The sequence below is a fragment of the Carettochelys insculpta genome, chromosome 5 (assembly GCF_033958435.1).
Source record: "Carettochelys insculpta isolate YL-2023 chromosome 5, ASM3395843v1, whole genome shotgun sequence".
Taxonomy (NCBI): Eukaryota; Metazoa; Chordata; order Testudines; family Carettochelyidae; genus Carettochelys; species Carettochelys insculpta.
Genome location: NC_134141.1, coordinates 19,219,311 through 19,232,294, shown reverse-complemented (window position 1 = coordinate 19,232,294; position 12,984 = coordinate 19,219,311). Strand labels below are relative to the sequence as shown.

The 12,984-nt window shown below is 40.5% G+C and overlaps 1 protein-coding gene across 2 annotated transcripts in view; it reads right to left on the bottom strand.

The window, feature by feature from the left end:
* TLE1 (TLE family member 1, transcriptional corepressor) overlaps nt 1–12,984 on the bottom strand; it is a 94,205-nt gene that overhangs the window by 40,416 nt on the left and 40,805 nt on the right. For both annotated transcript variants that reach the window (XM_074994719.1, XM_074994718.1), the window contains exons 7-8: nt 7,534–7,738; nt 6,775–6,791 (exon numbers count right to left, since the gene is read on the bottom strand). In XM_074994719.1, the coding sequence (XP_074850820.1) occupies nt 6,775–6,791; nt 7,534–7,738 (222 nt within the window). The remainder of the gene's footprint in view (nt 1–6,774; nt 6,792–7,533; nt 7,739–12,984) is intronic.

Genomic DNA, 12,984 nt, shown 5'->3' with positions numbered 1-12,984 from the left:
CTTGTCTTTACTGTCAGTGGACAAAAAGGCTGATATGTTCATTTAACTATTACAGTAGACCTGAGCTGCTACACCGTACACCAGCACACCCAATCTGCCAATATTCTGTGTCCCAGGAAAACAAACATTTACCCCCATCAGAAAGAAAAGCAGGAGCAAATCATACATCTATAGCCAAATTATCAGAGGGTCAACAAAGTCTGGTGCTCACTTTCAAGAGGAAGATGATTATCAAGCTCCTCCAATAAGCAAGGATAAACTGTATGAATTGAAAATAGAAGATAATTTAGCAGTTCCTATGTTCTTTTTTTTTTAAAAAAGTAACGACCTGAGCAAAGATCTGAGTCAAGTCCTAGCACCTTACAGTTAACAGAGACCCTACCAGTCTTCTCTATCCAATCCTACAACAAGATATGGGAACTTTCTTTTCCAGAAGAGTAAGCTGTAGGAAATTAAAGTAAGCCATTTATTTTATTAAAAATGTGCAATGTATTCATAATATATGAAACCTGACTAATCTTTTGACATCTTCCCTCATTTCTCTTCTTTTTAATCCTCCCTTATCCCTGCTTTTTCCTCTACTTGAAAATAATCATAAATATTTTATATTTTTACAGGCTAGAGCAGTACCTCAGGTACTATTAAAAAGCTGCCAGTTATTTATGTGCTCAGTGGGAAAAAGTTGCTAAAAACAGAGGCTGTAATCAGCAAACATTTCTATGGCATGAATCAGAAGTTTCATATGTTGAATAGACTGAAGAGTGGTGTGCTTTTGAGGAGTGTGGGGGAAAGGGGACCAACAAGCGACTGTGCACACTAATTTAATAATTATTGATTTACATGACCACAACTGTCAGCACCAATCGTAAGCTAGAGAGAAACCACTACTGTTCACTAATGTAGTGTCCTGCAAAGAATGGAGAGGGCTTGCTCTGTGAATAGTGTATTTGAAGATGTCAAATTACAGCTGTAACTTCAATCTAATAATGGGAGTAACCACTATAGTAAGAACTGGTATCTTCACATTAATATGGAAACACAGTGGAAAAAGTCTGAACTGCTATCCCTCCACACACTATAATCAGAAGTTTACAACTCAGTATTTTCTAGCTAATGCCTGTCAAAAGGAGGGACAAGAACTATCCATAAATATTTATGCCACCACCACCCCTGTTTCTCTCCTGTCTCTTTTTGTAACTTTTGTTGTCAGCAGTCAGCATATGCTACTTCTCCTTAGTTCCACATTAGACTGCAAAGTATTCCCCAGCTCTTGCTTGCATTTAACTCTAACTAGAGGTAAACTGCTGTTCTGCATGCACAGGATGGGGCTTTAATGTTTCTCTTTTATATCGTCCTTAAAAATAAATGAGTAAGAGGATCAACAGAGGGTTAAATGAAACATGGAAACTTCCCTCATTCGAGACCCAAGAAAGGGACTATTTTCTTGATACAAGTATGAAAATGCTTGGTTTCATTACCTAATATATAAACTCATACTAAGTTTTTAATACAGTTATTTATTCAAAATTTTATTTTAAATAGTTTACATAAAACATTATGTCCTCCACAATCACCTCCCCCAGAAAAAAGAGAAGCAGCCAAAGAAATATATTAGACTGTTGCCTTTGGATATTGTTTTGTTTGGGTGCTTTTTAGGGTAGAGGGGCATAGATGTGTGAGAGAATTTTCTATTCACCATACAAAGCAGCTGACCATTTTATAAACAATATTACTATTTTCATAAATAGTAATCAAGGCAAGAACTATTTTCAAACCTAAAACCTATTTTGCAAGTTTATAAAAAACAGAATTCATGTCTGCAGCCAGTGCAAAATTAACAAAAAGGTTAAAATTCCACTATCTGTGAATTACTCTTGACACAATTGTATTTGAAAACATTTTTATTTCTATGTTGTCTGAGTAGACTGCTAGAACAATGAGAAACCAAGTGATAAATGAATACCTGAAATGACAAATTGTCTCAGAGTGGTAGCTCTGCTAGTCTGTACTTCACAAAGAGTAGTCCTGTAGCACCTTAAAAGATCAACAATATAATTTATTAGGTGATGAGCTTTCATGGGCCAAACCCACTTCTTCAGATCTGGGGAATACTGATCCTGAAGTGAAGAAGTGGATCTGTCCCATGAAAGCTCATCACCTAATAAATTATACAGTTGACCTTTAAGGTGTTACAGGACTGCTTTTTTGTTACCTGAAATGAGTGACAGATGCTGTCATTATACCCATTAGATGAAAATGTGGACAAAGTTTGCTTCTATTGAAGTTGCCTAAAACCCTTACTAAACTCAGCTACAGAATTAAGTTAACATAAGTGACCGGTCAGTTTTATTAGCTGTAGCACAAAATGGTCACAACAGTTAATATCTTGTTTTGCCATGCCAAACTATTAAGATGTCTCAATTTTAGACAGGTGAGATCAGTCAGATGAGCAGAAATGAACAAGTTTACAAGTGCACACCTCTGACTTCAAAACTGGCCAATGTGAATGTTACAGAGGTAAGGTTTTTGTTTTTTTCTTTTAATAAGCATCTTAAATTGTACGCAAAATTGCACTTACAAAGGATTTCAATTTTTTTTTTTTAGGATAAAAAGTGCGAGAGGATAAGGAAAAGAAAAAAAAAAGTTTGTGTGGTCCAGCCATCCAGACCAGTGAGTATGTACAACATCAACTTTTATAGGCTTTGGTCATAGATGATCATCCAGAATTATAATAAATATGCTCAATACATCTTAATATATTTTACTCAAGTTTTCACTAATTCATGTGTGTGTCTCAAATCATACAGTTTCAAACTCTGACTGCATGCATAATCTGGGTCACTTTCTTGTTTCAAAAAGAGGCTCACAAAACAAACCTGAACAACTTTAACCCATTAAGTTATATTAATACCTAACAAATGAACATTAAAAACTTGCTATGTAAACCCTTTTATCTTGCAATTTAGGAGTAATCAACATACATTGATTGCACTGGAAGTTCACACCAGTAATTTTACTGGAAATTACAGTTAAGTACTACAAAGCAATACTGCAGCAACTTTAGATTAACAAAATGGTTTCTAGTGTTTTGGGTGATCAGAGCTTATTTCTATCAGCAGTTTTGGCAGCAAACCATATGCAATTAATATGCAAAGCCCCACTGAAGTACATATGTAGGTCACCAAGATGACTGATTTAAATAGTAAACTACATGATAAGAATGTAGTACTAGGTTAGGAAACATTGTATAAGTCACGACTCTGACTTATGTAACTATTACCACTTGAATATTAATATTAAAAAGATATTTAAATATAAAACATATTTCAAAGTTACATTAAAGATGTAACCAACTGAGGAAGAAAATTCCAACCAAAGCTCAATGTTAAGTTTTAGCCACAAATTTAGTATTTTGATAATGTCCCATGTATTCTAAGATATTTTTTAAAAAAATGGAAAAAACATATCCCAAAAATAGCAATGCATTTTATGTGCATCAACTCACATACTTATGTTCATCTGTATTCAGCAAAATATGAAAACCTATGAGTGTTTTGCTAAACTGCGATCTAAAGTTCAGATCTAAAACTGGCACAAAACTTGCATCCAATACTAGGAGACATATCCAAACAGCAAGGACAATCCACATATATTTTACATTTATTGTTCGTTCTCCAGGGCCCTGAAGAATTCTTCCTCATTCCTGCAGGATCCTACAGGATACCTCAAATACACTATGTGAGTTATATCGTACCCACATCTGTGTAACACTCAAGAAAACGTGAGATTTGACATATGGCGGCGGAACTGTTTTAGTTGACTGCATGAGTTTAATTGTAATTAAGAAAATGATACTGCAAACCCACACAATGTACTAAAATGGCTTTTTCTGGCAGTCCCACTCAGAAAATAGGATTTACACTGTATCTACTTTGTTTATGCACTCTATAACATGATGTTATCATTCTGCACATCTACACTTTAAAAGCAACATATCAAGTGTCTCACAAAACTAAGTGACTGGGCAACAAAATGGAAAATTAATTTTAATGTGATAAACGCAGAGCAATGCACATTGGAAAGAATAATCCCAACTGTAAATACAAAATGATGGGAACTAATTTAGCTATCACCACTCAAGACAGATCTTAGCGTCATTGTGGATCGTTTTCTCAGAACATCCATTCAGTGTGCTGCAGCAGCCAAAATAGCAAACAATGCTTGGAATCATTAAAAAAGGATAAAATGAGACAGATATTTACATGGACTCTACGTAAGCCCATGATATGCCCTCTTTTTGAATACTAAGTTCTCAAAAGATATATTGGCACTGGAAAAGGTTCAGAAAAGGGCAACAAAATGATTAGGGGGTTTGGAACAGGTGTCATGAAGAAAGATTAAAGGACTGGAACTTTTTAGCTTACAAAAAAGGAGATTAAAGGTGGATATGATAGAAGTACAGTAAACCAATTTAGTGGACCCCGATTCAGTGGGCATCAGGAACAACGGACGTCTGCCAGCCCCCCATTGTTCCTGAAGTCCACTGAATCCACCAACCACTCCACCCCCACACCCCGCAGAAAAAATACATAAATGCTGGAGATTCACCGAAGCTGCTGCTAGAGGGGCTGCTGTGGCTAGGGACCCTGGAGGAATCGCCTTGGCCACCGGAGCAGCTGCAGGAACCATGTAGTGGCTGGAGCTACAGTCACATGCTCCTCCTTCCAGCAGTGGGGCACATACATGGGCAGAAGACACTTGCATACATGGCCCACCCCTGGTGGGAGAAGCACATGGTGGCTCTAGGAGCAGCAGTGGCCCAAGCCATGGTGAGGCTCCAGCTGTGGCAGAGGCTCCAGCCATGGTGGCGGCTCCCTCGGCTGCAGCAGTCGTCCACAACATAATGAGGCTCCAGCAGCAGCTTTGGCAGCTCTGGTGAGTCACCCATTTACAGTATTTTAGGGGGACAGGGGCTGGGGAAGCCTGGAGAGAAGGCAGGGGTGGGGTGTGCTATGCGAACACAAGTAAACCCTCACATTCAACGAGCTTTTGGCATTAACAGACACCCTTCCCCCATATTAGTCAATTAAATTGCACATAAAATCATGACAGGCCTGGAAAATAAATGAAACAAAAGGAAGGTTTTCTTCACAGCGCCCAGAATCGGCCTGTGGAACTCCTGGTCAGAGGAGGCTGTGAAGACCAAAAATTTAACAGGATTCAAAGAAGAACTAGATGAATTCAGGGTGGTTAGGACCATCAATGACTATGAACCAGAATGGGTAGGAATGGTGTCCCTAGCCTCTGTTTGTCAGAGGCTGGAAATGAATGACAGAGAGAGGGATCACTTTGGTGATTACCAGTTCTGTTCACTTCTTCTGGGGCATCTGGCATTGGCCTCTCTTGAAAGACAGGATGCTGGGCTGAATGGACCTTTCGTCTGACCCAGTATGGCCCTTCTTATGTCCTCTGCATATTGCCGTTTAAACATACTGCCTATTTTTCAAACTGTTGCATTTTTTCTGATTATTTGCAGAAATTTTTTAGCCAAGTAGTTTGCACAGGACCAAGGAAAAAAAAAAAGGTGTGGCAAGATTCACAATTTGACTCCAAGAAAATACTTAAGCGAGATTAGACTCCCCACAGTACCAAATAGATTTAGGAACACAAATCCCAGTGTAACATAATGGGACTTGTGCTCCTCAACCCTTTCAGTGCTTTTGAGACTTGCACACTTTTAACATTTCCAAAGCTGTACTGCCATTAATGATGTCACTGTATTAAGCAAGGAAAAAAACCCTATTATTCCACGTATAAAGCAATAAAAAACACATAAAAAACATGCAGGAATCTTTTTTTAGTTAAAATATTCCCAAACCCTGTCATTCAAACAACTGACATTTATAAGCAATATGAACAGAAACAGGAGTCTTAAGACTATCAGACAATAACCCTTCTTAGTAAAACTGCATTATACATGGTTGTGTAATTGAGAGTAAAATAGAATAATCACAACCCATTTTGCCATATAAAAGGACCAAATTCACCCATGGAATCTGTGAATACAATTTTATTTTATACATCGAAGTAGATGTGTGCTGACACTTGAATTTGACATCATTACTCAGACACAAAAGGGTGGAAAGAAAAAAAAAAGAGAAAAACCAAAGCAGCACCCTATGACTAACTTTTCTAGAGATGGGGGTGAAGCTAGATCCTTCTTTCAACAATGAAGTTTTATTAGATTTATCTACAGGCATAAATTGTAAGGAAAATTGCAGCTGAGGCACAAATATAGTCATGAAGACAAGTGTATGGGTGGAGAGATTACAAAGCCCAAGAGATGACAAATGGCAATATGTGGATTTTGATTTCTCATTTGTTCTTCCACTTAAGCTTCTGCAAGATATGGGTGGGAAGGGGTTTGTGTTTGTTTTTGTTAAAAGCACAATAACTTCCCTTCAAACTATGAATGACAATACACATGACTAAAAAGATAGCAAGCTGAATTAAAATCATTCTAGTCAGATTAAAGTTCAAATCTCCTCCATTACTATGATTTTATTATGACCACAAAAATTTGTAATTAAAACTTTTGCTTTTAATTTTTCCAACTTTAATTATTACATTATCTGAATGTATCATATTACAACTATAACTAAATAGCAGGGAGAGTAACGAAACCTGCTGAGAAAAACCACGTGAGTAATTCTTGTTTATCAAGTACTGTAGAAGCAGAAATGTTTTAATGTTAACAGAAGTATTGGTACTTACTGTGCCCGGCTCTCTGTCTGCTCCCGTAGTAACCAAGAAATGCATAGACATGCCCGTTCAGACACAGAGGCAAGAACAGAAATAAAAAAAGGGGGGAAAAATTAGAACACAAGCCGCGAACAGTTTTAAAATGGCTTTTATTTATATAAGTCATTGCACATTCCTAATACAGTGATTTCCTGAAAATTACAGTATTTTGTAAACATGATAGATTTACAGTTTAAACATACACAAAGCCTAGTTTTTATTTCATGACAAGAATAAATTATTTTTTTCAAAAATTAGTCAAGTGCAATTTTGCCCAATATTTAAATGTTTACTAGAACTTATGCCTATGAAACTAGAGTAACAGATACAGTTATCTAAACCTTGTATTTAACACATTCACTTCAAAATTTAATTTCTCTTTCCCCTCTTTTTTTCTCCCCACCCATTTAACAACAGTTTCTTTGAAAAGTTTACCCAGTTATGCAGTTTAACAGTTATCAACAATATTGTGCAGGCACTGGTGTTACACTAAGCATTCCCCAGGAGGTCAAAATTCCCTGCAATCTAGAAAGCAGGCAACACCTAATCGATTGCCTATTTCAAATATTGAAAACTTCCAAGCTCAATTTTGCTTCAGTGGTAGAAATGCAGACACTTAAAAAAATTTACAACAGTTTGTTCTCGTTTTCATTCTATATAATTCGATTTCTTTAGAGTTGGAGCAATGTGCGAATTTGACAACGTCCTAATCAGGCTTGCCATGCCTCTCACCTCTGTGGTGTTCTGCATCATGATGCTTCTTGTCATCTTTTATTGCCAAGTGAGACTGCCCACCCAAAGCACTAGAGAGGGCAAGAAGGCCAGCACTGCTTCCAAGTGGAGGAATTCCAGGAGGCTGAAGTCCTGATGGGTGTGGTGTAAGAGGCACTGGAGGTCCATGGCCATGGGAGAGATGCTGAGCCTGCAATTGTTGCTGCTGTTACAGGTGGTATTGTTATTCCCATGAGGAAGTATGTGAAGCACATAGGTGAGGAAGAAAAGAGAAGAAAAGGGGGATTAGCTATTCATAATCAATACTTCCCATTTTTATCCCATCTGCCTCCCTCTCCACCTCACCTCACCTCACCACCCTCTCTCACCTACTCCTGATCTGAGTAAAGCTAAACAAGGCAGTTAAAAACATATTAGTCCTGTGTACAACAGAATTGCCTTCTCTGAAATGGACTATTTTTAAGAAAAAGTATCTACTAAAAAAGCCTGCAAGGCCACATTATTTCACACTTAAATGCTCCACCTGAGATTTTTCAAGAACCTTTGTTCCTGACACAGTTCAGTGCCTAGACTCTAAAAACCCTTGCTATCACAAACCAGTTCATATATTAGCATAAACTAGCAAAAACCAGTTCACATTCAAATACAGCATTCCCTCCAATCATTGTGGTGCTTATGGATGATCTCTCTCAATCACATGTGCAAGTGGCACCACTACCTTTATTTAAGGTTGCCTAATGCTTCTCATTATAAGACTTTGATTTACATTGTTTATAAATGAACTAAACTTCAAACATTTAGCAGGAACGCTCCCATGCTGGAGGTGCATCTTGAGCTGAAATTGTTTGTGGGTAAAAACAACGAGAAGTCCCGTGGCACCTTACAGACTAACAGAGTTATTGGAACAGGCTTGTGTGGGCAAAGACCCACTTTGTTAGCCTCAGATGCATCTAGACATAGAAGTCAATCACAGATAACACAATTTTAGCTATGCCAACTGCATAGTTAAAAATCAACTTAGCAGTTGACTACAATGTCTGTCTACATGGAAGAAGGTCAACAGGAGCATTTCTCCCATCGACCTTCCTTAATCCTCATCACTCTCAAGGAGTTCTGGGGTCAATTTTGACCCCCAGAAGATGACATTTTGCACATGAGCAAAACAAAACCATGGAAGATCGATCCTAAGTGGGTCGATCTACTGTGGTAGTGAGGCTTTAGCCTAAGAGGAGGGATACTTGTCTTCCCAGTGCTTCCAGTTCTTCCTGTCCTAGCACCAAGGTAGTAGGAAAAAGGCAGTGGCTTCAACGGAGAGCAAAGGAAACAGGAATAAGACTGTGAAGGAGGGCAGCATAGCAGAGGATGCAGATTGGGACAAGGAACTATAAGGTAAGGGAGGGAAATAGGATGAAGAGAGGAATGGGCTAGGACGGAGTAGCCAAGGAGAGAGGGACTGGGGTGAATGGAGATTGGTACAGCGACAAGAAGCAATGGGGACAGGGACTGGGAAAAATAAATGGCGAGAAAGTAAAAGACAGGACTGGGACTGAGAAAGGCTGTGGAGCAGAAGGGAATCGGAGCCCTGCTCAGCTACAAAATTCCTCTTTGCATCTGCAAAATGAACCACTGAAATCCACACAGACATCCACAGATGCATACACGGGTGGGCATCTGCCAATTTGCAGGATTAAACGTACAAATTTTGTATCTACAAAAATGAGCCAAGGATAGTTATGCTGACATCCGCAGATGTGAATACTGATGCCAATATAAAGCAAAAGTTAGGAATGCCAGCTTCCATTGATCCCTCCCTGCAAATACGCATAATGCTGTCATCTTTAACTACGTGATTGCACCCACTTTCCTACAGGACCTGCATTTCATTCACTGCAAAGGATTGGCCTGGTGTAGCTTTGAAAGAGAACTGAGTAGCAAGAGAGCATATTATTTTCAGGACCTTTGCCTCATTTGGTGCAGAAGTTGGAATGAGACAGGAGATTGCAGAAAACCAAAAAAAGATAGCCTCATGGTTAAAGCAGGAAGAGCTATGTTGAAGAGCTGAGTTCTGCCCCGTCAAGGACTTCTTATCTGACGTGAAGTCACTTAGACAAAACAGTCTGAAGAAGTGGGTCTGTCCCATGAAAGCTCACCTAATAAATTATTTTGTTTGTCTTTAAAGTGCTACTTGACTGCTTTTTTGTTTTGGTAGTATATAGGCTAGCACGGCTTTCTCTCTGTTACTATTTTAACAGGTGTTCACTCATAGTGTGTTCCTTGTTATTTGATGTCCAACTTGAAGCCACGAAATCTGATTTTTGTTAGTGCAGAATGCTCTAAACTGCAACTGAAGTTAATGGGAACTGCACTTAGAACATGAAGTGCCACATACACACTCATCCCTCACTCTATGAGCATAACTGGTTCCAACTTTGTGCTCATAGGCGAAAACTTCTAAGAGGGACACTAAATTCTCATTAGAATACACGTAACAGTCTCTGATTGGTTCCTAGAGCTCACGAAGGAGTGGCAGCATGTGATGGTGCTTTTGGAACGAAAGTGAACCTTGGGTTTGGGGGGATGGAGTTTAAAGGCTGGGTGCAGTTTAGGGCCACGAGAGGGAGGGAGGGTTAAAAACTGGTGGCCGGTTGGGTCATGGGGGGTTCAGGGTGCTGAAGGATGGGTGTGTGGTCCGGCGGTGGGGAGGTGGGGGTCAGGCTGCAGTGGGGCCAGTCTGCGGGGCCGGGGCGGGGCGGGGTGCGTGCGGTTAAGACTGCCGCAGGTTGGGGCCATGGGGCCAGCCCAGGGGTGAGACTGCTGCAAGGCTGGTCTGCGGGGCCGGAGGATGGGGAAGGGGGTCAGGCTGCCACGGGGGGTGGGGGTGGAGTCAGGCTGCCATGGGGCTGGCGGAGGTGGGGGGTCAGGCTTCTGTGGGTAGGGGTTGCAGGGCTGGTGGGGGGGGTCAGACTAGGGCAGGTTGGAACCAGGGGGAGGGGATTAGCCTCGTATTAGCATGGGAGTTCACTCAGAGTGAGCTATGGTAAGTAAATATGTCCCTCGTTAAAGCTAGTACTCCTAAGTGAAGTACTAGTTTAACAAGGGATGAGGGTAATGGTGAATACCCTGAATAATCAGATCCTATGCATCTTAGATTGGGCACCCATAATTAGAAGACCCTTTTGACCTTAATGTCTCTGTTCCTCAGTTTCCCGCCTAAAGCAGCCTTGTTGGGATGTTGTGAAAATAAGTTATTTAATGTTTGTGATGCATCTGAATAGTCCATAATGAACGGCACACAAAAGCCCAAGAGTAAATGTAATAAGTGTCTTCAGAGCAGGGCTGGAATAGCATGTGCTAAATGGGGCATGATCAATGGCAACAAAACAAAATGCTGAATAGTAGCTCATTAAGTGATCAATTATTTCTGTGCACACCGAGGGAAGAGTCCTGTGGAAAAAAACAGCATGCAATCACATAATTGAAGATTGCATCATAATGCACATGCATAAAGACACCAAACTATTGTTGCAGAAGTTACTTAAAGTGCTGGACTTTGCAAACTTATTATATTTAGCTTTTGTGTTCACATGGAAAGCATCAGGTACATTTCACTGATCTAAGCAATACTACGACTCTCATGTTAGCATAAGAAACATTTGCACCTTTTCAGTTTGGTCCAATTACTGTAGTGGGGAGAGAACTACTGTCTCTTACCAGATCCCCACACAGTCTATAGAGATGGCAGAGGATGTATACACCATCCCCATCCTGATAATCTGAGTTTGTATGCATGAAGAGGAGGGGGGGAAAGGCTGCATTAAAACTGCACCTTAAAAAAAGCTGTTTGTTTTCTTCTTTAAATGTCCCGAGGTTGGGTATCAAACGAGGCTGAAAGGATGCAGAGCCAAAAATCAACTCAGATGCTCTTGAGCTCACATATAGTCAGGAGCCAGATGGCTAACACTGATCCAGCCATCTGAGTGACCAGAGGTATCCCAAGGCAGAGCATTGTGAAACTATACCAGGAACATTGAAATGGTGCAGCTTCAACCCTACAGCTGTACACCAAGAGTTCAGACAATGACAACGTTAGCAAAGCTGTTATTGGACTAACACAGAGCTGGAGAAGCTATAGCCATACTTGGAATGAGTATAGAATGTTACGAGCATTCTAGGGCTGCTGTTGTAGATACCTGTGTCCTCTAGTGTAGATCTCCTGAAGTGCTTGGATTAACCTATCTGTAAAGGTCTGGGGAAAGCACTTCAGAGAATTACAATACAGGCTGAACCTCTCTATACCAGCACACACTGGTCCAGCAACATCCGTAATCCAGCATGATTTTGTTAGCTGGCTATCCACTCTTCATGGTTGCAGCCTAGTTTCCTGCGGTCCAATTAGGTTTCTTTACAGCCACCAGTTCTAGCTCTGTGTTTTGTGCTGTTACTTAGCTGTAATTTAGCCCAGTAAGAACCCAGTAAGCACTGAAAGTGTTGGTAAAGCTGCTAGACAGTACTGACCTCCCATGGTTCAACACAGATCAGGTCTCACGGGTGCCAGATTAAAGAGGTTCAACTTGTATTAACAAAACTGAATTGATTTTGTATCAGCCATCTATTCCTGCATCTATTCATAATGGCACAAGCCATGCATTTTGTTAGGACATCAAAGAGAGTAGGGTATTCCTCCCTACACCATCATCACACATTGCACCTGCTGTACTCCAAAGTGCCTTCACCAAACCTTTAAAGCAGCAACAGCAGGGGAAAATATATTCTCCAGTACAACCAGGGGAAGAATCCTCAATGACCCTTTACAGAATTGCTTATCTTGGTCGTTGTTGTGTCAGCAACTAGAGCAGGGACATTCCTTTACCTGTTTGTAAGGACTCTCTGTAATATAACTTATTTGCAGAAGTATAAATACAGCAAAAGATTGATTATTCAACATCCCTGGGAACAGGGATTACCGGATGATCAGATCTGCCAGTTAGTCAAGTGGGGCCACTGGCTGACCCCGGGGGGAGGGGAGGAACACCCATCCCAAGGAATGGGGGGCCACACCACTGCCACCACCCCAGCAGTGAAACTGGCCCTATTCAGCCGGCCCTGACTGGGATGCCAGCCCTGGGGCAGCCACCCCCTACCCAGGGGAGCCAGCCCCACTCAGCTGGTCCTGTCAGCACAGCCAGCCACAGTGGTAGCTGTCATGAGTGCTGGTTAATAGAATGTGCCAGTTATCCGAGTTCCAGATAACACAGCTTTTACTGTAATTGATAATTGCTATGAAATAAGACACTAAATTTGATCTCTTGCTCAACTTGATCTGTTGCACTTGAGCAAGTATAATTTTAATCTAGAAACAATTAAAAAGAAGTATTTGAATACTAGCCACACAGTAGTGTGAGTGCTATAAAACACAGATCAAGACATTCAACAGCCCCCCCAAAGCTCATG